The sequence below is a fragment of the Cokeromyces recurvatus genome (assembly GCF_025118155.1).
Source record: "Cokeromyces recurvatus strain NRRL 2243 chromosome Unknown BX663scaffold_53, whole genome shotgun sequence".
Taxonomy (NCBI): Eukaryota; Fungi; Mucoromycota; class Mucoromycetes; order Mucorales; family Mucoraceae; genus Cokeromyces; species Cokeromyces recurvatus.
In genome coordinates, this window is record NW_026251439.1 from 95,447 (window position 1) to 120,030 (window position 24,584).

Below are 24,584 nucleotides of genomic sequence, written 5' to 3' on the forward strand. Positions count from 1 at the left end.
GGTAGATCGACGCTTTTCAGAATGGCAAATATCTTCATCAAGATCACCATTTTTAATGTCAGGAGTAACGACTCCTTATTGTCATAAATTCTCTTTGGATCCTTTTCATCCTCGTTCAAGGTTATTAACAGATAAAGGAAATCGTTTAATTACACCTTCTTATTCAAATCCGGATTTAGCTTCATCTGCAAGACGTAGTGTAATAGCATCAACAGGATTAGATGATCATCTTCAATTCTTTCATAAGCATCCTCCTTCTTCTGCTTCTGCTTCTGCTCCTCCTCCTCCTCTTCCTCTTCCTTCTCTCCCTAATCAACATTATCCTTCATCTAATATGGTTTATCCTACTCCTTATTATCAAGTATCAAATCCTTTATTCGTATCTCATCTTGTTAGACAGCAGCAGCATCAGCAACAGCAGCAACAGCAACAACAACAGCAACAGCAGCAACAGCAACAGCAACAGCAACAGCAACAACAACAGCAGCAGAGTCAACCTCCTTCACCTAATAGTAGAAAAAATTCCATGACTTATAATATGACATTTAAACAGAGTAGTTCAACTACTACTACAACTACTATCACTGAAGATAATAGTAAATTTGCGTTTTTACGTTTAGAAGATGTTATAGATGAAATTTATACATTATCTAAAGATCAATATGGATGTCGATTCTTTCAAAAGAAATTAGAAGAACAAAAGCCAGAACAAAGAGATATTATATTTAATCAAATCTTTCCTCATTTTGTTGAACTTATGATAGGTAAGTTGACCCCCATCCAAATAATGAATTATCTTATTCAATCTTTTTTTTTTTTTTTAACTTCTTTGTAATAAAAAAGATCCTTTTGGTAATTACTTGTGTCAAAAAATGATGGAGTATTGCACAGATCATCAAAGAACAATGCTTGTAGAACAAGTATCAAATTCCATTATGACTATTTCATTAAATATGCATGGTACAAGAGCTGTTCAAAGAATGATTGAATTTTTAATTCTTCCTGAACAAGTAAGATGAGTGATAGAGATTAGAGAAGCAACATGGATAATTAAAAAAAAAAAATCCGTTTATTCATTCATTTTTTTTCTTTTTTACTTTAGATTCATAAAACAAGAGAGGCTTTATCTTCTAATGTGGTTACTCTTATCAAAGATATTAATGGCAATCATGTTATTCAAAAGTGTTTACATCGTTTAACCTTTAAAGATAAACAGTTTATTTATGATGCGGTTAGTAAGAATTGTATTGAAGTAGCTACTCATCGGCATGGTTGTTGTGTATTACAACGTTGTATTGATTATTCTAATGAAAACCAAAAGGTAAGGAAAAAGAGAAAGAAAAAGAGAAAAAGAAAAAAAAAAAAAGAAAAGAAAAACGTGTGTGACATAGTTTAGAATAGAAACAATTAGTGGAGGAGATTATTCGTAATGCCTTGGTATTAGTTCAAGACCCTTACGGTAATTATGTTGTTCAGTATGTACTTGAATTAGGTGATGCAGAGTTCTCTGATAACTTGATTCGTCAATTTATTGGTCATATCAGTAGTCTTTCTGTTCAAAAATACAGTTCAAATGTAATGGAAAAGGTACCTCTTACATAATACAAAGCCTATAAATACATATTATTTATTTATTTCTCATTTAGTGTATTCGTGTAGCAGAAGAAGATACTCGTCGTGATTTAATTGAGGAAATGGTGAATAAAGCTCCATTAGAGAAGCTTTTAAAAGATTCTTATGCGAATTATGTCGTGCAAACTGCTTTAGATTTTGCCGAAGAAGTTCAATTTCAAAAGGTTAGTTTAATCATAGTCATAATAGCAAAACTACTTACCCAAAAAAAAAAAAAAAAAAAAAATCTAGTTGGCAGAATGTATTCGACCTTTATTATTTGCTATTCGAAATACGACTTATTGTAAACGTATACAGGGGAAAATAAATAGAGATCAAAGGCAAGACTATTATTTTCAACAATCGAATTCAGCTCTTCATCCGTTAATGGCTCATCATCATGATAATATCAATTTTGCTTCTTCTTCTTCTCCTTCTTCTTCATTCTCTACTACAACTACTACTACTACCACGTTTCCTTACCTTTGATCATCTTCTTTCTCTGGTCATTGTGTATTATACCTGATAAAGGGTTATTATTGTATTTCTTATTCTTCTTTGGACGTTTTTTTTTTTATTTTTTTATTTATTCATTATAAATATATGTATTTATTTATATACATATACATGTATACGTAACTTGTTATGTATTTACATTCTATAATGCTTATATAAAATAAAACTTATGGTTATATATGTATGTATATAATACATCTAATAGACATATTCATTTATTTCAATTATTTATATTGAGAAATTAGATATAGATGTAGATATTCATTCTTCCTACATTAATGAAAATCGGATGCTTTGCCAGTCTATTATTAAAACAAATAAGGATTCACTACCTATTTACACTTATATACACACATATAAACTTACTGTTAATAAACCAACAATTAAGCCAAAAAGACCAAGAACAGAACCGAAAATTTCAACAACCAAGACTTTAACAAAGAGTTCAGGATTCTGAGCATCTGCTAAGGCTGCACTTGATCCAGTCACTCCAACGGAAAGACCACATAATAAATTACAAACACCAACAGTTAAACCTCCCCAAAAGATAGCATGTCCTTTTATATGTATTTATAAAAAAAAACATTCCCAAATTAATTAACTTTGTTGTTGTTTGAACATCTTTTTTCATTTACCTGTGAAATAATTGGAGGCAGAAAATATATTTTCAGGAGGTACATCTGCTAATTTAGCTGAATAAACAATGGCCATAATGACACCATAAATAGCAACGACTTCACAAAAAATAATGGAAATCAAGTTTCTTGATTGAATACGAGGTGTCTTTACTGCACCACCTAATAATGCAGAGCCTGTAATGAAGATGCCCCTATTTCAAAATGATAATAATAATGTATTAAGAATCGCGTCTTTTTCTTTCTTTCTTTCTCCATTTATCAATTTTTACCATGCTGCACCAGCAACTGAAAGACCAATGCAAAGACCCATTCCTGTCAAGGCCCAAGCAAAAGGTGATGTTTCTTGAAGTACTTTACCAACATTAAATCTTTCACCTGATCCTGTTAAAAGCATATAAAGTCCAACAATCGTTAAGAGAGATATCGTTAAACCTGTCCAATATGAATAAGGTCCAAATCCACTGCTTTTTGTCATTTTCTAATTATATATGTATATGTATTTTCTTTTTTTTTTTTAAGAAAAAAATATTGGAAATGGACTATTAAAGTTGTTTTAAAGGGTGGGGTATGTTTATTATGATGAAAGTCCAAAATAAGAAGAAGAAGAAATAAAATAAAAACTGAAACGCCTTATTCACTCTTCTTTTTTTTTTTCTCTCTGATAAACTTAATAATTGATTTCTACATACACTCAATAATATCGCAGAAAAAAAAACCTGATGACGTTTAAATAGCGGAGTTATTCTTTTGTCTTTTGTTACTTGTTTATTTGATTGAACAATGTAGAAATCTTTTTTAAGATAATTTTTTTTTTTTTCAAATTGTCGACATTCAGTGTAAAACTACAGACAGATTGAATAGTCATGAAAGAAGAAAAAAGAAATAAATGTTATGAGATGCATGAATAGAAGAGAAAAGAAAGAAAGGGAATACTTATTAAACATGCAAAATAGTTAGATAACACACACACACACACACACACACATACACACTTTACCACTTACTATATTGTAGCATAGCTTTCAAAGAGTATGCTGCTATTTGGAGTTATCGTTTAGTAGTTATTAAGAAAAGTACTTTATATTTAGATACTAATTCCTTGATTAGAATCCCTGAGATAAATTTATCTTATTCTACAAACAATCCAACGTCTTATCAGATAACAAACTTTAGCGTTGTTTTATATGTAAATGTATGTATGTACGTATATGTACAGCTATTATTGGCTTCATTATATAAGAATCCTATTTAAATCAATAATGAGCCCTCAACTACATATTTATAATACATATCAATTACAATTATTTTATTGTTACAAATGATAGTAGTAGTAGTAGTAGAGGAATAATAATACATATATTACGTAATAAGAATATAATGAACTATTATCTTTCATATATAATCTACTCTTATTTATTTTATTCTCCTCCTCCACTTCCTCTTCTCCACATTATATACATATTTATATACACTTATTTTTTTTTTGATATTATGATGAATTTCTTTTCACAAACAAAGGATATAGATTCTTATTCACTGGCAAACCAACAACAGTCGCTTCAAAGACAAGGATCTTCTCATGTTTTTGACATTCATGGTGGTAATTCAATTATGGATAAAGTGCTTTTAGACTATATGAGTCGGGTTAAATCCACCTTTCAGCAACTGAGTTCCCAACAACGACATTCGTTTCTAATTGAGCTTCTTCATTGTTGCGATAATCAACTCCTTCAAATCGTTTATGCTTGGATCATTCCAAAATTAAAGATTGATTTCTTTAAAGAATTACCTAAAGAGATAGCATTGCATATTATTTCGTTCTTGGACGAACCTCAAACCTTGATAGATGCCTCGCTTGTCTCGAGACATTGGAACAGTCTTTTAAAGGATGATACTATCTGGAAGTCACTTTGTATAAAGTACCACTATCATCATTTATCTTCTTCTTCTTCCTCCTCCAACAACAACAACAGCAACGGTCATCAACAACCTCCCTTCCTCATGACGACTGATCATTATCAATTCTTTCGGCGACACTATCATATCGAGACGGCTTGGAATCAGGGCAGAGGTCGAATGATACCTTGTTGTGAGGTAACTCATTTGATGGGCTTAGTGACTTCAATGCAGATGAATGAAGACTACATCGTTATAGGTTGTGATAATAACCGAATTGATGTATTTGATACTCGAACAGGCCATCATTTACGTTCTCTTTCGGATCATGAAGGCGGTATTTGGGCGCTTCAATTTATAAAGACATCTGTTGGATATGTATTAGTAACGGGTGGATGTGATAGGTATAAAAAAAACACACACACACGCAATAGAGTGTGTCTTTTGGATTAATCTAATCATTTAACATGTACTCTTTTATATATATATATAACAACTAAACAGAGTTACAAGAGTGTGGGATTTAGATACAGGTGAATTGAAATATAGATTAAGAGGTCATATATCAACAATACGATGTTTAAAGATATGTGATGAAAAGGTAGCCATCACGGGATCACGAGATACGACACTTCATATTTGGGATATAGATCAAGGCCAACTACGGCATGTCTGTACAGGACATCAAGGGAGTGTACGATGCATAGATGTTTATGGTAACTATCTTGTATCTGGTTCTTACGATACAACAGCCAGACTGTGGGACATTGAAAGGGGAGAATGTGTATATGAGTTTGTGGGCCATCATTCACAAATTTATTCTATTGCCTTTGATGGATCCAAGGTCGTTACGGGATCTCTCGATTCTAATATTCGAGTATGGTCTGCAAAATCCGGAGAATGTCTTGCTACATTATATGGACATACATCCTTAGTAGGTCAATTACAACTCTTGGATCATACATTAGTGAGTGGAGGATCAGATGGATGTCTTCGAGTATGGGACATGAATACGTATGAATGTAAACATCGAATTTCAGCTCATGATAACTCTGTAACCTGTCTACAATTTGATAAGAAACGTATCCTGAGTGGAGGATCAGATGGAGAGGTTAAATTATGGGATATGAAGACAGGGACTTTACTTCGAACATTCATAGAGCCAGCAAAATCAATTTGGAAATTACAAATGATAGAAACAAAGGCTGTCATCGTTATGGAAAGAAAAATACAGCATCATACCCAACAACCTTATCAAATTGCAATAGAGCTTTATGATTTTGATTTATTAGATGATACAATGAAACATAACTAGTCGTAGTAGTAGTAGTCATAGTCCACATTTCCCCTACCCCTGCTTTCTCTTTTTCTTTCTTTCTTTTTTTTTTATTTTACATTTACTACTATTATTATCATTTTATTATTTATTGCTACTATAATTGTTATATGTATAGATATATGATACATCTACAATACATATTTCTTTTTTTTTTTTCTTCTTTTTTTTTAATAATAATAACTTCTGACAGGTGAGATACAAATGGAACATTATCGTATATATCGGGTAAATAATCAACTCTCTCTTCCTTTTTACTATTTTTAATGTGAGATCTTCTTTTCTAAATACCAAATACTAAAATAATACAAGTATGTTAGAAATATAATAAATAAATAAATAAAGCTCATAGCATTTATTATGACTTACCTATTTGTAGCAAATCCTGCTGGTGCAATAGGTTCAGACTATGAAACGTTTAAGATTGATATATATGTGTATATGCATACAAATACAATGATCTATACTTACAGACTGTCCTCTAATTGATCCAGTTAAACGTCTATCACGTTCCATCATTTGTTTCTCCCAAACATCAAGACCATATCTACCAGGCTAATGATAATGAAATTAGTATCTTTTATACATGTTATATACGCTGGAGAGGACTAGGTTTATATACCTTTCTATCATTCGTGTAGTATCTGGTGATACTTAAGCCTGTTGCAGTGACAGTAAACATACCAGTAATAATAGCAAAAGGAATAAGTGCTTCAAAAGGAACAGGCTAGTTTAAATTCAAGTAATTAAAATCAGTCGATCATTTTTATTTTTATTATTTTCAATGATGATGTGAAGAAACTCGTTTTTCTTTTTCTTTTTTTTTTTTTTTTTTTCTTAGTTACCATTATAACTGATTAGAGATGAGAGAAAATATTAAAAAAGCGGGGTAAAATAACAATAATGTTTGGTATAATCAAGGGAATTTAAGGACTTGCTGCTGCTGCTGTTGCTGCTACTGCTGCTACTGAAAGTCATATCTGGATGACGTCCTTTTTTTTTTGAAGCGGTGAACTCCGCTACCTTTTTTTTTTTTTTTTTTTTCTCATGAAATGAATTGATTCAGTTCATTCTTATTTTTTTTTTTATTAAACTAAATAGTATGCCTTTACCTATTCTTGAAACGTTATGTAATAAAACAATTGTACTTGCCTCTGCCTCACCTAGAAGACGTGAAATATTGACAGATATGGTGAAATATGAATAATGATAATTCGTCCCTACCCGGTGTTGTTGTTGTTAACAAGTTATAATAGGGTTTAAAATTCTCTGTAGTGACAACATTAAAACCAGATGAAAATGATCCAACAGCATATGAAACACGATCAGAATATGTAGCAGATACAGCATATATGAAAGCAAAAGAAGTCTTTGACAGATGTCAGGTAAAAAAAAAAAGAGAGCAAGAATATATATACACATATACACATATACACATATACACATATACACAAGCACGTACAAGCATATCTAATGATATATTTTCTTGTTAGGAAGATCCTCAACTTCCTAATGCAGATATTGTGATTGGTGCAGATACGATTGTAGTAGCAGCAGCAGCAGCAGAAACTGATATTGTATTAGAAAAGCCTAGAGATAAAGAACATGCACTTTATATGCTTGATTTATTAAATGGGAAAACACATCATGTCTTGACAGGCGTTCAACTATTTTATAAATATAAAAACAAGGTTGAAAGGACTGGATTTGTTGAAAGGACTGAAGTTACATTCTCAAAACTTGATTCAGACATTATTAATTCTTGTAAGAGGGAAAGAAAGAGTATAAATTTTCGTCTTTAACAATTTTGGTTTTATAGATATTGATTCAGGGGAACCATTTGATAAAGCAGGTGGATACGGTATTCAAGGTGAAGCATCATTATTTGTTGAATCTATACATGGTGATTATTGGAATGTGGTAATAGGATATTTAGCAGTCAATAAATATACATCATATTCATGTTAAAATAATATTCAATTTTTTTTTTTTTTTTTTTTAGGTTGGATTGCCAAAGAATCACTTATTTAGAGAATTAACTAAAATAGCCCATATTTTAAATAAAGAATAATAGTAGCAAAGTGATACAAAGTCACTTATGACTCTATTGATTCTGTTACACCTTTATATGTATATATGTATATATAAAAAAAAGAAGAATGTTATATCAACACTTTTCACTGTTATTAATAATAATAAATAATGGTCGATAATGATTTATTTTTCCTCGGTTTATACCAACACCTATTGTAAAGAGTCATCCTACTCATTTGATCTTTCCTACTCTATTTTCGTCATTAGAAGAAGGACAAGCTAGCCATGTTTCGCCGTCTTTTAATACTGATTTGTCAAGAATAGAAGATAAATTTACAACTAATATGAGTTATTCACCTTCATCTTCTTCAAGTAGTATAATGATGTCACCTAACAGGATGATCATGAATAATAATAGTAATAATAATACATATTTGAAGATGATTATATAATGTACAAAAGAATTATTATTTTTTTATTTTTTTAATGTTTATCTTTTAATAAAATACTTAATTCTTCAGCAACCTTATCACCTACTTCAATCGTTGACTTATCACCATGAAGGTCACGGGTATAAAATCCAGAATCTAAAACTTTACGAACGGCTTCTTCAATGGCTTGAGCCTCTGTTTCAAATCCAAGTGAATATCTTAATAACATGGCAGCACTCAAGATGGTAGCGATTGGGTTAGCAATTCCTTTACCAGCAATATCAGGTGCAGATCCATGAATAGGTTCATAGACACCAAGACATCGACCTTGACCATCAGGTAATCCACTCAGGGAAGCAGAAGGTAAAAGTCCTAAGGAACCCACAATGACAGAGGCCTCGTCCGATAAGATATCACCAAACATATTCTCTGTCAACACAACTCCATTCAAACTTGTAGGACATTGAACCATAGCCATCGCACAAGAATCAACTAAATGATGTTCGAATTCTAAATCTAGGAACTCGCTTTGCATCGTCTCTGTCACCGTTTTACGCCAGAGACGTGAAGTAGCTAACACGTTGGCTTTATCAATTGAATGTACTTTACTAGGTGGTGACTGTTTTCTCGCTAAAAGAGCTGCTAATCTCGTTACACGTTGAATCTCTTCTTTTGAATAAGGAAGTGTATCATAAGCTAAATAAAAAACCAACAAAGATTGCAAGTCAACACATTATATATATACATATATATATATATATATATATATTTATACCTTTGCCATTTTCATCAGCTTCTTGTCGATCACCAAAATAGATACCACCTACTAACTCACGTACAAAGACAAAATTGGTATTTTGAACGATATGATCCTTGAGAGGAGAAATGCCTGTAAGACGATCAGATGCAAATGAAACAGGGCGTAAATTAGCATAGAGATCAAGGGATTTTCGAAGTTTTAAAAGGCCTTGTTCAGGTCGAGGACCATGGCTGATATGTGCACCAGGTAAACCACCAACGGCACCTAAAAGAATAGCATCTGCTCTTTTACAAGCTTCAAGACTAGAATCAGGTAAAGGTTCACCTGTCTTTTCCATGGCATCTAAACCAATCAATTCATATTGAAAATCAAACTCGACATTCAAGACCTCTGATCGGTATTTGGCTACTACCTTTAAAGCCTTTACCGCTTCTGCTACAATCTCAGGTCCAATTCCGTCGCCAGGAAGACAAACAATTGAGACTTTTCTAGGAGACATGTTTTGAAATATAGAAACAATTTAACAGGAAGAAGAAGAAAAATAAAAAAAATAAAGAAATAAAAAAGAAAGGAAGAAGAAATTAAGGTTTCCTTTTAAAATGATTAAAAAGGGGATGATTCATGTCAATATTAGCCAATCATTGACCTTTATATTTGATTGGATATGATCACAAGTGACAGAATTCTATACTAATTTTATAGGATGCCTGAAATTGAAATATCTATTATTATTATTTATCATATTGAAAGGAGGGGCGATAGATGATAGATTTCATCAAATTAAGAGATGATATAATTCATTAAAGATGAACAAAGTAAAAGTCAAAGTGACAACATATAATAAGTCAATGGAGAAATAGCACAAATAGAGCCGATGGAGTCATATTAGGATGGTATTTACGAATAGAATTCAAGATTTTTAAAGCTACTATGTGATTGGTCTTATCGTGTTTTGAATAGAGGAAGGTTGCTAACTAAACTTCATTAAGCTTTAGTTAAGCAATGTGTTGACTGGTTTCAGCAACAAGAAACTGTTAGACAATGCTGTAATTATCCAACCTTTTTTGAAGGTATTCCACACTAATGAAAAAGATGTGTTATTCTAATAATTTACAACTACTTGCAACTCCAACTAACGAAGCACAACTTGTCTCGTCTCTGCTAACAGACTTTATCTTTCACGTTCGTGTTTTGCTTTTTTTTTATTAGATAATCCTACTATTAAAAAAAAAGGAAAATGTAAATAGCTACTATGAAAATAGAAAGGTTATATAGTCCTTCTAATCAATATCAGATCCATCTATTTTTTTTTTTTTTGCATTGATAGTACTTTTTAGTTGCATGTTTCAACTTGAAAAAGTCTTTATGAGACATGAATCGTTATTCTATAGTCAATAATTAGTATTTAGACTTCTTTTATTTGTACATAATTATACACGCATTTTATTTACAATCATACTTATTATGATCTCTCTCTTTGTATACAAATTAACTAGAGCATTGTTACATGTTAAAGTCAATGTTATTATTCATACCTATGATTATCAGCTATAGAGAAAAAAAAATAACACACTCCATCTGCTCATTCCTCCTTAATAACTAAACTCATATATATTAGTCTAAATGTATTGTCTCGTAACATGGATGTCAATTGAGGAAAAAAAAAAAAAAAAAAAAAAAAAAAAAAAAAAAAAAAAAAAAAAAAAGTCTCTTACATAATATATCAGACATATGAAATAGTGTTTAGTAGTAAAGAAGAGATCCATTGTCTAATACTTATTATGAGCCCCCTTTTTTTTTATTGTCTTCACCACCATAGCAGGAGATCATTATTATACAAATTAATATAAAAATAAAAGTACTAACAGTAATAAATAGAGTCGGCGCTTCATTTTCCCCGCATTATACTTGTTGTGGAATGACCAAATAAGCATCATATTGATGATCAGCCAATCAACGATCATCTATATTATTTATTTGATAAGCTATGTCTAATGATAAAGCTTTATACGTATGTATATGTCATCTAATATATACGCATATATATATATATATAAAAGTTAAATCAAATTATAAGGCTCATATAGTTATTGATATACATTATATATATATAAATAAGTATATATTTATGTAATTTCAAAACATGCATATTTCATTGATTTTGATTGGCTTGACTCATAACAGCTCTTCGCCTGGATTTCACATGTAAAACGATATAATAGCGTTTAGTAATGACATGTACAACAGAAAAATGATGATAATCAATTATTTAATACAAAATTATTCTTTGTTTCTAATATCAATAATGTAAGCACAAGGAGCCATGACTCTATTTCAGCAAAGCTCTTTATAAATAACAGAATTGTATTGAAAAAAAAAAAAAAAAAAAATGGCAGGCATAAACGAATAATTTTGCATTCTTTTTTGTTTGACTCATTTTTATTAAATCGCCATCTGAATGAGATGATTCGTCCTACTTTAAAATGTTTATGTATGCATTAGATCTATTTTTTTTAAAAAAAATAATTAAGTAAATAAAATAAAATAAAATAAAATAAATATAAAACTTATCGTATTCATATTTCTTTTTACTTTTTTTTTATTCTTATTCTTCTTATTATTATTACCTTTACAATGTTGGCATCTACAGCAGCGAGGAATACAACTAGAAAACTATTTAATTCTAAAACTACTTTTGGTCTTTATCATCGTCACAGAGCCATTCTTAGTTATGCTAGTCTTCATACAACACATAAAATAAAGAGTGCTGCTATTGCTTCACCGTAAGTTCCTTTATGTTTTGTTTATATATATATATAAATAATAATTATAAACATTCCTTTTCAGTAACGTGTCAGATCGCTCTGTTGTTGTATCAACTGAAAAATTATCAAAGACAGTTCAACCACTTAAACGAGCGTCCACGATTGAAATGGATGATTCCTTTGTAGGTATGTCTGGTGGTGAAATTTTTCATGAAATGATGTTAAGACATGGTGTTAAACATGTCTTTGGATATCCTGGTGGTGCCATTCTTCCTGTCTTTGATGCCATTTATGAATCAAAATATTTTGAGTTTGTTCTTACAAGACATGAGCAAGGTGCTGGACATATGGCAGAAGGCTATGCTAAAGCAACGTAAAATATCATATAATTTATAGTATATATATACATATACATATATATATATGTTTGTCTGATTCTTCTTTTTTTTTTTTTAAATAGTGGTAAACCTGGTGTAGTTCTCGTCACTTCAGGCCCAGGTGCAACTAATGTTGTAACGGCAATGGCAGATGCTTTAGCTGATGGTGTACCACTTGTTGTTTTCACTGGTCAAGTACCTACTTCTGCCATTGGTACTGATGCTTTTCAAGAAGGTAAAGTGAGATCTAGTTTTATATATATAATATAATATAATATAATATTTATTTATGTATTTATTTATTTGTAGCTGATGTTGTGGGTATTTCTCGCGCATGTACAAAATGGAATGTCATGGTAAAAGATATATCTGAACTTCCTCGTCGTATTAATGAAGCATTCACGATCGCTACAAGTGGACGTCCTGGACCTGTTCTTGTTGATTTACCTAAGGATGTCACAGCAGGTATCCTCAAACGTCCTATTCCAACCACGGCCATCATTCCTCAACGACCTACCACCATTCCAAATACGGCTGTAGCTGCATTTACAGAGGAAGCGAGTTCAAAGCCTCATCCCTCCATTACTCGTGCTGCTGATCTTATTAATAACGCGAAACGACCTGTCATTTATGCTGGTAATGGCGTCATCAGTCACCCAGAGGGTCCTCACTTCTTAGCGACACTTGCAAATCAAGGGAATATCCCCGTCACAACCACACTTCATGGCTTAGGCTCTTATGATGAAACGGACCCTAAATCATTACATATGTTGGGAATGCATGGTTCCTGTTATGCCAATCTAGCGATGCAACACGCTGATCTCATCATTGCTCTCGGTGCTCGCTTTGATGATCGTGTGACGGGTAGTGTGGCAGCGTTTGCACCTGAGGCAATGAAGGCTGCTAAGGAAGGACGTGGCGGGATCCTTCACTTTGAAATTATGCCAAAGAATATCAATAAGGTAGTAGAAGCAACAGAGGCGATTGAAGGTGATGTGACTGAGAACCTCAAGAAATTGATACCTTACATTAAACCCACAACAGAACGAAATGAATGGCTTGATCAAATTGCTAGCTGGAAGCAATCCTATCCATTTTACTATGAAAGGACAACAAAGGATGATGAAAAATTGAAACCTCAACAGGTGATTGAAGAACTGGAACGACAGACAAGGGACGTGAAAGACAAAGTCACGATCACGACCGGAGTTGGACAACATCAAATGTGGACGGCTCAATATTATCGATGGAAGACGCCTCGCTCATTTATTACCTCAGGTGGATTAGGTACAATGGGCTATGGTCTACCTGCCGCATTAGGTGCAAAAGTAGCGAAACCAGATCATATCGTGGTTGACATTGATGGTGATGCCTCCTTTTCTATGACAGCTATGGAATTAGCGACGGCAGCTGAATTCAATATTGGGGTTAAAGTCATGTTGTTAAACAACTCATTCCAAGGTATGGTGAAACAATGGCAAGATTTGTTTTATAATAACCGTTATTCAAGTACGGTCATGAAGAATCCTGACTTTGTCAAACTTGCAGAAGCGATGGGTATTAAGGCTATTCGTGTTTCAAAGGCATCCGAGTTAGAAGAAAAGATGAAAGAATTCTTGGCCTATGAGGGTCCTGTCTTGATGGATGCTGTTGTTTGTAAAAATGAAGTTTTATTCCCAATGGTTCCTGCGGGCAAACCTTTAGATAACTTTATGGTTCATCCACATATTGCTGCTCAAAACAAGAAATAAGAAAAGTTATCCCCTTATATAAATAGTATTCACCGAGATTTCCCTCCCCATCCTCCTCTTCCTCCTCCTCCCTCCCTCCCTCTCTCTCCTTCACTATGCACAACAAATATATATGGTTTTACTACGCACATATAAATAATTCCCTTTGTTCCTGTTGTTGTTGTAATTGCTTTCTTTTGTATGTAAATAATTATTTTATTGAAAATGATTAAAAATTAAAAAAAGTCCATTTATTCAGTTATTATTTGCTTTCCATGCTTCTAACCATTGTTTAACTCGATCTACATTACTTTCCATATCATCCGTTGTATTACTTGGAAGTTCAACAACTATTTCTGGAGCATAAGATTCATGAGCTGTTTCTAGCACAACCTGCATAATTTCACATTCCATATTTTCATCAATTTTACGTTTATTGTATCCTCTAATAAAAAAAAAATCATTTACATATTTACATCTATCAAAGTATCTTATGAATTCTTTACCTTTTCACCATACGATCGTATAAATTGGTGGTATCAGTACGAAGTACAAGTACTAAATCAAACCATCGTTCAGGAAAGATCTCACAAGTATGAAAATCAACTACTTTTCCACCTTCCTTTAAAACATCTTCTAATTCATCAAGAAGCTGTATTTAATTTAATTTAATTTAATTTAATATAATTTAAAGCTTTAATTGGATGCATCATAATTGGTAAATGTATGAAACATACTTTGTCTTCATCCAAGATGTGAGTATCAAATTCTTCTAAATAACCTTCATGCAGTTGCTTTTTCTTTACAAGTTCGCCTACATTAATGTGTTCTAAACCAGTAGCTTCTGCAATCATTTCACTTGTTGTTGTTTTACCAGTACCAGGTGTACCAGTTACTAATATATTGGGTAATGAGCGTTCCATGATGAGTTAGATTTTGATAAAAAAAAATGGAGAAGGAAAAAAAAATTTTTTTAACTAATATGGATTTTGACAGTGAAAAAAAAAAAAAAAAAAAAAAAAAAATACTTGCTATATTGTTGCTGCTCGATTTTGTTGTTAAATGTCCGTTTGATAATAGTGAGAGGGAGAGTGGGGAATGAAAAGACGAGCTAGACTATTTTGCCTTTTTATATAAATATAAATATGTGTATATTATATTTGTTCCTAGTATAATAAATCCATATAAAACGAATACACTTTGTCTATTGTTTTATTATTAGTCATTAGTATAGTCTATTCATTCAAGTAAACAGTATTCATCTTTATCTACTCTGATATGTATATATGTGTTATATTTGCTTCTAAAGGAAGAATATGTTCTTTACAATCTATATGTGTGTATGATACTGTCAAATGTCATCATTTATCATGAATTTTATGCATTGTTCTCCCTCTCTCTTTTTTTTTTTTTAATATAGAAAAAAAAAAATACTCGTCGTGACGACATCAAAAGAGAGGCATTATTGTATGCGGAGTTAATAACAAAAAGTAAGTAGTAGCGTGTGTATGTTTGAATGGAGAGTTTTCCCTTTTTTTTTTTTTTTTTTATTCTTTTCTATTATTATCAATTTCGAGAAAATGTCGATGGCAGTAAGGACCATTTGAAATTTCTTTTTCCTTCTATGCACCCTCTTAATTCCATTACCCCTTTTTTTTTCTTAAGAAAAATTTATATTTCACAAAACTAATTTTTTTTTCTATGTATATAAATATATATAGAGTCTTTTTGGGTTATCTACACCTGTAGATATTGAGGTCTCCTTTACAAATGAAGAACAAAGAAAACATGTGGAAGTTAAAGTTGATAAAGACAAAAAAGAAACATTTCCTGTTTTTCTTGATGGTGAAACTGTTAGTGGCAAGGTTAGACATTGATATTGATAATGATGATGACGACGACGATGATTAAAAAAGAGAGAAAGAGAGAGGAGATGGATTACTAACCATAGAGTTTTAGGTTAGCATTGGTTTAAAAGAAGGAAGAAAATTAGAACATAACGGTATTAAAGTTGAGTTTGTTGGTAGCATAGGTAAAATTGGATATTAGAATGAATATAAAGATTTATATTAAGTTTTTTTTTCAAAAATGATAGACCTGTATTATGATAAAGGAAAATCACACGAATTCTTAGCACTTTCACAAGAGCTTGCTGCTCCTGGTGAATTACGTCAAAATACTGCTTTCGAGTTTGAATTTAAAAATGTTGAGAAACAATATGAATGTTATAATGGTATTAATGTGAAACTAAGGCAAGTGCAAAAAGAAAGTAAAAGTTGAATAATGTACACTTGTAGGGTTAATATTCTATTTCATTCATTAGATATTTTATTCGTGTCACAATTGCCCGTCGTTTAGCAGATGTTGTTCGTGAAAGGGATATGTGGGTTCATTCATACAAAATGCCAGTTGAAGTCAATAATTCTATTAAAATGGAAGTTGGTATTGAAGACTGTCTTCATATTGAGTTTGAATACAATAAATCAAAGTAAGTGTTTTTTTTATTTTTATTTGGAAAGTAAGACATGTATTTACTTGTAATCAAATCAAGATACCATTTAAAAGATGTCATTGTTGGAAAGATTTACTTTTTATTAGTTCGTATCAAGATTAAAACTATGGAATTATCTATTATTAGACGTGAAACGACAGGCGCATGTAAGTTTATAATAAGAAAAAAGAAAGAAAGAAAGGGAAGAGGCTAATTATATTCAAAAAAGTGCCAAATGTATATAATGAAAGTGAGACAATTACCAAGTTTGAAATTATGGATGGTGCGCCTGTTAGAGGTAGGAAAAAGAAAAAGAAAAAAAAAAGGCTTTATATATAATGTCTTTTGCATTTATTCAGGTGAAACAATTCCTATTCGTCTATTCCTTGGTGGTTTTGAATTAACGCCCACATTTAGAGGTTTGTTACAAATTCCTTAAATATCAATTACTAGTACAATTAAACATTCTATTTCTGCTTATAGACATCAATAAGAAATTCTCTACTAGATATTACTTAAATTTAGTACTCATTGATGAAGAAAATCGTCGCTACTTTAAACAACAAGAAATTACTTTATATAGACGAAAAAGTAAGTAAACTACACTAAATGCATTACAAGAATATCAGCTAATTTAAAATCTATTAGTTGACGATGGTTATCCTTCTGACAATGAAGAATAATGTAATAACATGATTTCCCCCTCTTTTTTTTTTTTCTTTTCTTTTTTTTTTGGCTACAAATATATTATTCCCCTTTTTTTTTTTATATGTATACACATATATATAAAACTTCAATTAAGGATCCAGTTTTCAATGGTAGTTAAACGTAATACTCTACGTTCTACTTTGCCTGTTGATGTTCTTGGTAAAGTTTTTGCTATATATAAGCCTCCTCGAAGCTGCATAACATCAGGAAGTTGGATTTTCACCATTTCAAGCATCTCTTTTTTAACCTCTGTATGATTGTCATTGTTTAAAAGTAAAGCAAAAGCACGAGGGACATAGACTGTTTCTTCTTCAGAGAATGAAGAGACTACAGCACAGTCAATCACTAAGGGATGTTTCATCTAATTATATATGAATAAAATGAGTACCCCTTCCATCCCTCCTTTTTCTCTTTCTCTTTACCAAAACATTTTCAATATCTTGAGGATTGATCTTCGATAATAAACTATTATTAGTAAAAGAAGAAGAAGAAATAGATAGATAAACTTACAAAATTTGATTTATATTTAATAATATCAGTTGCACGATTAATAAAAGAAAATATTCCATCTTGACTGCATTGAAAGAGATCACCTGTCTGAAAGAAACCATCTTTATGGATCAATTGATTAAATATTTCTTGATTATTATAATATCCCTAAAGAAAGTCATTCACTATGTTAAACAAGCAAGCAAAAAAAAAAAAAAAAAAAGGATAAATAACTTTACTTGTGTAAGTGAGGGTCCTTTAATACAAAGTTCTCCAGGAGTATCAAATCCAACCACTAAAAAAAATATACATAATATAAATATATACACATATATTTTTCTTTATAACTATTTATTTATGACTGTACTTTTTCCTTCTTTATCAATTAATTTACATGAGAAACCTGGTTTAAGAACACCTATTTGACCTATATAATATAGTATAAATAATAATAATTCTATATATATTCATAGACATATACATATTTATTACCGGCTATCGTATAATCAAAGCCATTTTTAAAGGGTCCCATAACTTCCGTCATACCATAAAAGTTAACAACAGGAATTTTAAATCGTTGATAAATCATTAAGGCTACATCTTTATTCATCACACTTCCACCACATGTAATAACCTTAAGTGAAGAAATATTATAGAGAGTTGACTCTTTTGCCATAGTAGCTATAATTCGTGGTGGAACAAACAAGATATGAATGTTACAATCTTGGATCGTTTTGAATATCTTTTCAGTTGTCTCCTCCTGTTTAAGCACATAAGTATGAAAGCCAAAATAAAGATGCATATGCATAAGGACATAAATGATAGATACATGATGAGGAGCACTCATAGATAAAAAGTGGGTGGAAGAAGTAAGATCGTTTAATTCCATTCCAAGTGTAGTAGCTACAATCATCCTGTGGCTATTATAAATTATTAATATCTGTATATATAAATATATGTACACATTTATGTATTTATATAAAGGGGGAGAGGAGAGGGGGGGAGTGGAAAGCAAAGGGAAGGACAATCTTACGTTATGATCACTGCTTTTGGTTTGCCAGTAGTACCTGAAGTAAAACAATAAAAGCATGGAACACGACTGAGTTCCTCGGGTGTATAGACAATGGGAGTTGCGAATTGATCATGATCAAGAAACGCTTTATTAAAGGATCTACAATCATTTATATCTTGATCACCAAACACAAATATTTTTTCCTTGGGCATATTCATTAAAGAAGTAGCTTCTAAAGCTTTTTCAATGGTATCAGGGCTTACAATTAATACTCTTGGATTTATGAGTTGTAAACAATGTATCATTTTATTTACATCAAATGTAGCATCAATAGACGCCGAAACACCGCCTTATAGTATATATGTTAACATTTCTAAGCAATAATAATAATAATAATAATATTGTATAAGAAAGTTACCTATAGCAACTGGGCCATGAACAGCTGCAAGATAAGTTAACTATAATGATGTGAAAGTATATGATTATTATTGTAAATTGAGGGGTTTTTTTTTTTTCTATTTAAAAGGAAAGAGAAAAGACTTACTTCGGTTTTTGTAATAAACGCAACAACGTCTCCTTGTTGAAAATCAGGAATCAAACGTTTTAATCCTGCACCAAATTTTAAAGTTATATCATGAATTTCACCAAAGGTTAAAGTCTCATTCTGTTCTTCTGCGTTAGTGTAACAGACACGGCTTCGTTCATAGCCAAGATTATTTTCAAATAAAAGGCTATAGGTACTAATATGAGGAATAGCTTTGTTAGATAAACTTGATTCAAATATCATTTTTTTTAAAAAAAAAAAAAAGAAAAGAAAAGAAAAGAAAAGAATAAAAAAAAATATATTAAATAAACCCTTCTTTTTTTCTCTCTCTTTTATATGCGTATTTATGCAATAAATGATATTACTCCTTTAGTTGATACAGCAACTTTATGTACATATGATATACTAATGTTTTTTTTTCCAAGAGTAAATACTATAGATTCATTTAATAAAATAACGAACCTCAAGAATTAGTGATAGAATAATAATGACAATGGATTATCACCACTATTTGATATTGTTATGTAATAATATAGTAGAGTGATTAATTTATTGTTGTTAAATGTCTTCAAACATAATAATTATTATTTTTATAATACCAGCCTCCTTTTTTTTTTCCTAAAAAACTTTTAAAGGTGCACAAAGCTCATTGACTAGCATCTTAAGTTACTAAATTCAATCAAATGAAACTCAAGGATTAATATTTTTTATTTCAGGTGTATTTAAAAAAAAAAGGGTTTTGATAAGAATTCTCTACAAACGTTTTTATTCAAGGGATCAGAAGTTATTATGTACATAGATTGATTGCAAGCCTTTAATGGTTTGTAAAATATGTATGTAGAGAGAGAGAGAATAACTTTAATGGCTTAATATAATATCCCTGGATAATCATTTGTATTACGTCTAACTATTTTATAGTTGAGTGTGTTAACATAGTCTTATTGGCATAACTACATGATATTACTCTAATTACTCCATTTGTATCTTTCTATTATCAACTTTACTTTCTGATTATTACGGTATGACAAATTATATATTAATTTGAAAAAAAAAAAAAAAAAAAAAAAAAAAAAAAAAAAAAAGATGCAGAAAATGCTGTAATGAGGCATAATTATTTTTCCGCTGAAGAAAGTCCTTTATTAGCTGTGGAAGAAACCTTGTGCTAAAAAGACATAAAAAGAAAATTGTGATTTGTTTTATTTCTCTTTCTTTTTTTTTTTCTTTGTTTTTTTCACCACTCCCATAATGGTTTATACTTCAAAGCTTCCCGTTAAAGATTACCCCACTAATATTTCAGTATATGATGTTTTATTTAAAGACAATCATAACAATGTACCTGAAGATAAACTTATTTACGTTGATATTGAAGATCCTAGTAAATCTTTAACATTTGAGCAAGTTCATACACAAATTTTAAAGACTGCTGCTAGCCTTAAGCGAGAATTTAATTTAAAAAAAGGCGATGTTGTTGCTATTTGTTCTCCAAACCAAATTGAATATCCTATTATTATTCATGGTGCTGTCTGTGCTGGTAAATATTTTATACAAGCACAAAAAAAAAAAAAAAAAAAAAAAAAAAAAAAAAAATAGTTAACAGGGCATTCTATAATATCCCGTAGGTGGTGTTGCAGCTGCTATCGATCAGGCCTCTTCCTTTGATAAAATTGCAACAGATCTGAATACTATTCAAGCTAAAATTATAATTGCACATAGAGAAACATTAGATCAAGTACTTGCAGCTGCAAGGTCTTGTGGTCTTTCAGAATCTAACATTTTAGTATTTGGTGGTATTCCGGTAGGAGATGTACGGGCAGTAAATGAAATTATTTTAGGCACTGACGATGAATTAGCGGAACCATATCCATATACACCTGAAGAGATCATGAATGATCCTGCCTATCTTTATTTTACTTCTGGTACAACAGGTGAAAAGAAGGCAGTCATGATTACTCAACGAAATATAATCTCTAGTATGAAATTTAAATCTGATTGGCCCTTTACGAATGCTAATGTTCTTGCTTATACTGAATTCCACCATGGAAGCTCGCTTGCTGTCACGATGCATTTTGCAATCTATTTTGGAGTTACAAATTATGTCATGTCCCATTTTAGTATGTGCAGACTTTGTGAGGTAATTGAGAGATTCAAGATCAACATCACCGTGACTCAACCTTATGTTATCTCTGCTTTGGCCAAGGAGAGTATGATCACTAACTATGATATTTCAAGTCTCAAATCTGTTATCTGTTGCGGTGCTGCACTTGATAATTCTGTGACACTCCATGTTAAGAAGCGTACTGGTCTTCTTGTGATCAACACCTATGGAATGACGGAGGTCCTTGGTGCCTTTGATTCGACACCAGCACTTACTGAAGCCAACAGTATTGGTTATTTGGCTCCAGGTATTACAGCACGTATCGTTGATGAAAATGGTCACGATGTCCCTGATGGACAAATGGGTGAACTCTTGATCAGGGGCCCCACTGTTACTAAGGGTTACTACCGAAATCCAGAAGCGACAGCGAAGAACTTTGATGCAGAAGGCTATTTGCACACTGGCGACCTGGTCAAGTGTGATGAAAATGAATTGTTTTACTACATTGATCGATCCAAGGATCTTATTAAATATCACCTTCATCATATCTATCCAAGTGACATTGAAAACGTTTTGATGACACATCCCAAGGTATCTGATTGTGCTGTAATTGGTATCTATTACCCGGAATTTGCAACCGAATTACCACGTGCTTATGTTAATTTGGTTAATGATGAGCGACACACAGAAGGGATTGTTCAAGAACTTCAGACATATGCGGATGAACGTCTATCAGATGAAAAGCGTTTGCGTGGTGGTGTTGTTATCGTTGATTCCTTTCCTCGAACAGCTTCTGGAAAGATTCAACGTCGTATCCTTAAACAAAAAGCACTACATTGTGTTTCCGCTTAAATTGTGCATTATATAATAATAATATCTAAACTATCTTTCTCTTTCTTCTTCCCCTTATAGATTAAATTATTTCTTTCTCGTTATTTGTAATAATAAACCGTATCCTATTTAAAATCTTTATTATTATTATTATGTGATGCAACCAAAAATCATCTTATAATATAGTTCGAATTTTTTTTTATCATAAATCTTAATACTTGACATTATTTATTAAATGCTCTGTCAAAATGTACTTTTGAAACTTAAATTTATTGTTGATATCCTTTTATTATTATTATTATTATTATTATTATTATTATTCTTTCATTATACAAATATGTTTCTTCATTATCAATTATTCAGTATTAATAATTTACTAAATTAAATAATGCCTTTCTTACTTTAAACAATTATGTTAACATTATGAAAGGTACATGATACATGTTATGTAATATTTTAAATTAACAATGATAATTTTATAATTTCATATTTCAATATAAAAGAAGAGCAAAGTTCTTGATTTATTTAATATTAATGACATAAATCATAATAGTCCTTAAAGTTATTATTTCATACAACAGTAATAACAATTTAAAATTGTAAATAATACTATTACTATTCCCTCCTAATTATATATGTATATCGTAAAAATATACTATATAATGTAAAACAGTTTCCCTTACTTCTTAATAAAAGAACCAGTATATAGTCTGTCTAATTATCATTAGCATTTATTCTATAATTAATTGAATCCACAATTACCTCAATATAAAAAACTTGAAAAAAAAAATAGAAAGTATTAACAAAATATAAAGGAAGCTACATTAGTATACTCAATAAAAAAAAAAAAAAAGGATCCAGCTAATCAATAGCATAATGAAGTAAAAAAATATAAAAATATATGCTCATTACAGGGGTCGAACCTGTGACCTTGGCGTTATTAGCACCACGCTCTAACCAACTGAGCTAAACGAGCTTAGTTGCTATTGTCGGGCTTGACTTTTTATTCCTGTTTCAACAATTAATAATTAGTCACTGCAAATAATTGCAAATATCACCATACATTCCCCTTGGTAGAAGTACAAAAATTCCCCATGTGAAAGTACTACTTTTACCACAACTTTTTGGAAAATGAACTTTTTATAAATATTTTTACACCATTCGAAAGTGCTCAATTTCCTCATTTTAAAACTATTTTTTTTGTTAGATTTGGTCAAGAATTCATAGAGATATTAACGTTTAAAGTTCTTTTTGTTTATTTTGTACATTACATTCCACAATTTTTGGTAAATTTTTTGCACGATAATTTTTAAATACCGAAATTTCTACAGTTTAATTAATTTAACTGGCTAAATTCGATTCTTCCTTTTTTTTTTTTTTTTTTTTTTTTTTTTTGCAAGTAATTAATATTACCAAAATAAGCAATGTAAAATTACGATCATCATCATCATCATCATCATCATCATCATCATCATCATCATCATCGTCATCATCATCATCGTCATCATCATCATCGTCATCATCATTAGTAGCATCATCATCATCATCATTAGCAGCAGCAGCATCAGCATTAATACCATCTTCATTTTCATCTTCACCATTACCATCTTCACCACCACCTTCGTCATCATTTGGTTTTTTAAACATTGTATACCGTTAAAATTAAATATTAATAAAAAGTTATATGAAAAAAAATTAATATAATTCCAGGAGGTTAAATATTGTAAACAAAATAATTTAATAAAGCCCTTAATATAAGCTGTTGCTTAGCAAAGACAGTCTTTTATTAATTAATTTATTTATTTATTATATTTTGTTTTTTGAAACGTAAAGCTAGAATGCTAACAAATTACCTGATGACAATTCATACAATGCAAGATTAATGAATAAGAAATGGCAATTGTTAACCTTGCAATTATGCTTTATACAATTATATATAATTTATTGAAAGAATAATAGTTTAATAAATATCTGTTTCTGTCAGTTTTGAATTGTTTTGTATTTATTTTTGTTCTTTATACATATTCGACCATCTATTTTCTGTTGCTTTTTTAAGTTTTAATTAATAAATAGTCGAATGACAAAGTGTTTTATACGTTGTTAAATTCATAAAGCTTCTATTAAGCATTTATTAAAAAAAATAATTAATCTAAAGAAATTTCATATATATCATTTATTGAAAAAATTAATCTAAAGAATTTTTATACATATCATTTAATAATTAATTTTAAGGCACTATGCGGTTAGAACCGCAATTTGGCAGCCATATATAAATAGCGTCTTCAATCGATTTTTTTTCATTATTCATTCACAAACATAC

At 30.7% G+C, this 24,584-nt stretch overlaps 12 protein-coding genes and 1 non-coding gene across 13 annotated transcripts; 6 read left to right on the top strand and 7 right to left on the bottom strand.

Moving 5' to 3' along the window:
* Nucleotides 1-538: 538 nt before the first annotated feature.
* Nucleotides 539-2,100, top strand: BX663DRAFT_444709 (armadillo-type protein; the record flags this gene model as incomplete). The annotated part of the gene is made up of 6 exons (XM_051523638.1): nucleotides 539-764; nucleotides 844-1,010; nucleotides 1,103-1,321; nucleotides 1,402-1,587; nucleotides 1,647-1,796; nucleotides 1,864-2,100. 6 exons carry the CDS (start codon nucleotides 539-541, stop codon nucleotides 2,098-2,100), a joined length of 1,185 nt encoding a protein of 394 aa, XP_051377614.1.
* Nucleotides 2,101-2,303: 203 nt separating this feature from the next.
* Nucleotides 2,304-3,419, bottom strand: BX663DRAFT_527741 (uncharacterized protein). The gene is made up of 4 exons (XM_051530078.1): nucleotides 3,035-3,419; nucleotides 2,763-2,956; nucleotides 2,494-2,684; nucleotides 2,304-2,429 (listed from the first exon to the last, which is right to left on the bottom strand). Exons 1-4 carry the CDS (start codon nucleotides 3,238-3,240, stop codon nucleotides 2,403-2,405), a joined length of 618 nt encoding a protein of 205 aa, XP_051377615.1. The 5' UTR covers nucleotides 3,241-3,419; the 3' UTR covers nucleotides 2,304-2,402.
* Nucleotides 3,420-4,376: 957 nt separating this feature from the next.
* Nucleotides 4,377-5,976, top strand: BX663DRAFT_444744 (WD40-repeat-containing domain protein; the record flags this gene model as incomplete). The annotated part of the gene is made up of 2 exons (XM_051523641.1): nucleotides 4,377-5,065; nucleotides 5,166-5,976. The coding sequence occupies 2 exons, from the start codon at nucleotides 4,377-4,379 to the stop codon at nucleotides 5,974-5,976; spliced, it is 1,500 nt and encodes a 499-aa protein (XP_051377616.1).
* Nucleotides 5,977-6,055: 79 nt separating this feature from the next.
* On the bottom strand, nucleotides 6,056-6,884 carry BX663DRAFT_527746 (uncharacterized protein). The gene is made up of 5 exons (XM_051530079.1): nucleotides 6,843-6,884; nucleotides 6,620-6,724; nucleotides 6,469-6,552; nucleotides 6,367-6,404; nucleotides 6,056-6,294 (listed from the first exon to the last, which is right to left on the bottom strand). Exons 1-5 carry the CDS (start codon nucleotides 6,843-6,845, stop codon nucleotides 6,261-6,263), a joined length of 264 nt encoding a protein of 87 aa, XP_051377617.1. The 5' UTR covers nucleotides 6,846-6,884; the 3' UTR covers nucleotides 6,056-6,260.
* Nucleotides 6,885-6,992: 108 nt separating this feature from the next.
* Nucleotides 6,993-7,997, top strand: BX663DRAFT_527748 (inosine triphosphate pyrophosphatase-like protein). The gene is made up of 4 exons (XM_051530080.1): nucleotides 6,993-7,189; nucleotides 7,254-7,382; nucleotides 7,491-7,761; nucleotides 7,817-7,997. The coding sequence occupies exons 1-4, from the start codon at nucleotides 7,100-7,102 to the stop codon at nucleotides 7,963-7,965; spliced, it is 639 nt and encodes a 212-aa protein (XP_051377618.1). The 5' UTR covers nucleotides 6,993-7,099; the 3' UTR covers nucleotides 7,966-7,997.
* Nucleotides 7,998-8,514: 517 nt separating this feature from the next.
* On the bottom strand, nucleotides 8,515-9,721 carry BX663DRAFT_444718 (3-isopropylmalate dehydrogenase; the record flags this gene model as incomplete). Its single annotated transcript, XM_051523640.1, has 2 exons — nucleotides 8,515-9,158; nucleotides 9,238-9,721. The coding sequence occupies 2 exons, from the start codon at nucleotides 9,719-9,721 to the stop codon at nucleotides 8,515-8,517; spliced, it is 1,128 nt and encodes a 375-aa protein (XP_051377619.1).
* A 2,433-nt stretch (nucleotides 9,722-12,154) lies between these two features.
* Nucleotides 12,155-14,115, top strand: BX663DRAFT_444711 (large subunit of biosynthetic type acetolactate synthase; the record flags this gene model as incomplete). The annotated part of the gene is made up of 3 exons (XM_051523639.1): nucleotides 12,155-12,360; nucleotides 12,448-12,599; nucleotides 12,674-14,115. 3 exons carry the CDS (start codon nucleotides 12,155-12,157, stop codon nucleotides 14,113-14,115), a joined length of 1,800 nt encoding a protein of 599 aa, XP_051377620.1.
* A 234-nt stretch (nucleotides 14,116-14,349) lies between these two features.
* BX663DRAFT_490752 (AAA domain-containing protein) lies at nucleotides 14,350-15,017 on the bottom strand (the record flags this gene model as incomplete). Its single annotated transcript, XM_051524976.1, has 3 exons — nucleotides 14,350-14,539; nucleotides 14,601-14,746; nucleotides 14,832-15,017. 3 exons carry the CDS (start codon nucleotides 15,015-15,017, stop codon nucleotides 14,350-14,352), a joined length of 522 nt encoding a protein of 173 aa, XP_051377621.1.
* Nucleotides 15,018-15,634: 617 nt separating this feature from the next.
* Nucleotides 15,635-17,340, top strand: BX663DRAFT_527760 (vacuolar protein sorting-associated protein 26-domain-containing protein). The gene is made up of 10 exons (XM_051530081.1): nucleotides 15,635-15,686; nucleotides 15,816-15,959; nucleotides 16,054-16,126; nucleotides 16,190-16,346; nucleotides 16,418-16,582; nucleotides 16,646-16,752; nucleotides 16,815-16,883; nucleotides 16,945-17,004; nucleotides 17,069-17,176; nucleotides 17,234-17,340. Exons 1-10 carry the CDS (start codon nucleotides 15,675-15,677, stop codon nucleotides 17,266-17,268), a joined length of 930 nt encoding a protein of 309 aa, XP_051377622.1. The 5' UTR covers nucleotides 15,635-15,674; the 3' UTR covers nucleotides 17,269-17,340.
* On the bottom strand, nucleotides 17,238-19,588 carry BX663DRAFT_463313 (uncharacterized protein). Its single transcript, XM_051523988.1, has 9 exons — nucleotides 19,339-19,588; nucleotides 19,213-19,252; nucleotides 18,816-19,143; nucleotides 18,275-18,702; nucleotides 18,150-18,209; nucleotides 18,022-18,077; nucleotides 17,804-17,950; nucleotides 17,716-17,745; nucleotides 17,238-17,654 (listed from the first exon to the last, which is right to left on the bottom strand). The coding sequence occupies exons 1-9, from the start codon at nucleotides 19,579-19,581 to the stop codon at nucleotides 17,379-17,381; spliced, it is 1,608 nt and encodes a 535-aa protein (XP_051377623.1). The 5' UTR covers nucleotides 19,582-19,588; the 3' UTR covers nucleotides 17,238-17,378.
* Nucleotides 19,589-20,578: 990 nt separating this feature from the next.
* BX663DRAFT_463314 (uncharacterized protein) lies at nucleotides 20,579-22,388 on the top strand. Its single transcript, XM_051523989.1, has 2 exons — nucleotides 20,579-20,869; nucleotides 20,958-22,388. Exons 1-2 carry the CDS (start codon nucleotides 20,584-20,586, stop codon nucleotides 22,283-22,285), a joined length of 1,614 nt encoding a protein of 537 aa, XP_051377624.1. The 5' UTR covers nucleotides 20,579-20,583; the 3' UTR covers nucleotides 22,286-22,388.
* Nucleotides 22,389-23,166: 778 nt separating this feature from the next.
* BX663DRAFT_t148 lies at nucleotides 23,167-23,240 on the bottom strand. The gene has a single exon. It is a non-coding gene; the product is annotated as a tRNA-Ile (tRNA).
* A 52-nt stretch (nucleotides 23,241-23,292) lies between these two features.
* BX663DRAFT_547058 (uncharacterized protein) lies at nucleotides 23,293-24,162 on the bottom strand (the record flags this gene model as incomplete). The annotated part of the gene is made up of 2 exons (XM_051530987.1): nucleotides 23,678-24,162; nucleotides 23,293-23,400 (listed from the first exon to the last, which is right to left on the bottom strand). The coding sequence occupies exons 1-2, from the start codon at nucleotides 23,909-23,911 to the stop codon at nucleotides 23,293-23,295; spliced, it is 342 nt and encodes a 113-aa protein (XP_051377625.1). The 5' UTR covers nucleotides 23,912-24,162.
* Between the last annotated feature and the right edge of the window lie 422 nt (nucleotides 24,163-24,584).

Coding starts and splice junctions, on each gene's coding strand:
- BX663DRAFT_527748 (XM_051530080.1), top strand. CDS start 7,100: ATGCCTTTACCTATTCTTGAAACGTTATGTAATAAAACAATTGTACTT. Junction 7,190..7,253: donor GTGAAATATTGACAGATATG/GTGAAATATGAA, acceptor AAGTTATAATAG/GGTTTAAAATTCTCTGTAGT. Junction 7,383..7,490: donor AAGTCTTTGACAGATGTCAG/GTAAAAAAAAAA, acceptor TTTTCTTGTTAG/GAAGATCCTCAACTTCCTAA.
- BX663DRAFT_463313 (XM_051523988.1), bottom strand. CDS start 19,581: ATGATATTTGAATCAAGTTTATCTAACAAAGCTATTCCTCATATTAGT. Junction 18,078..18,149: donor AATTGATAAAGAAGGAAAAA/GTACAGTCATAA, acceptor TATTTTTTTTAG/TGGTTGGATTTGATACTCCT. Junction 17,746..17,803: donor TTAAATATAAATCAAATTTT/GTAAGTTTATCT, acceptor TTATTATCGAAG/ATCAATCCTCAAGATATTGA.
- BX663DRAFT_527741 (XM_051530078.1), bottom strand. CDS start 3,240: ATGACAAAAAGCAGTGGATTTGGACCTTATTCATATTGGACAGGTTTA. Junction 2,685..2,762: donor TGCCTCCAATTATTTCACAG/GTAAATGAAAAA, acceptor TACATATAAAAG/GACATGCTATCTTTTGGGGA. Junction 2,430..2,493: donor TAATTGTTGGTTTATTAACA/GTAAGTTTATAT, acceptor TTTTAATAATAG/ACTGGCAAAGCATCCGATTT.
- BX663DRAFT_527746 (XM_051530079.1), bottom strand. Junction 6,553..6,619: donor ACTACACGAATGATAGAAAG/GTATATAAACCT, acceptor CATTATCATTAG/CCTGGTAGATATGGTCTTGA. Junction 6,405..6,468: donor GATCAATTAGAGGACAGTCT/GTAAGTATAGAT, acceptor AACGTTTCATAG/TCTGAACCTATTGCACCAGC.
- BX663DRAFT_527760 (XM_051530081.1), top strand. Junction 16,583..16,645: donor TTTGAATACAATAAATCAAA/GTAAGTGTTTTT, acceptor AATCAAATCAAG/ATACCATTTAAAAGATGTCA. Junction 16,753..16,814: donor ACGTGAAACGACAGGCGCAT/GTAAGTTTATAA, acceptor TATTCAAAAAAG/TGCCAAATGTATATAATGAA.
- BX663DRAFT_463314 (XM_051523989.1), top strand. CDS start 20,584: ATGGTTTATACTTCAAAGCTTCCCGTTAAAGATTACCCCACTAATATT. Junction 20,870..20,957: donor TCATGGTGCTGTCTGTGCTG/GTAAATATTTTA, acceptor AATATCCCGTAG/GTGGTGTTGCAGCTGCTATC.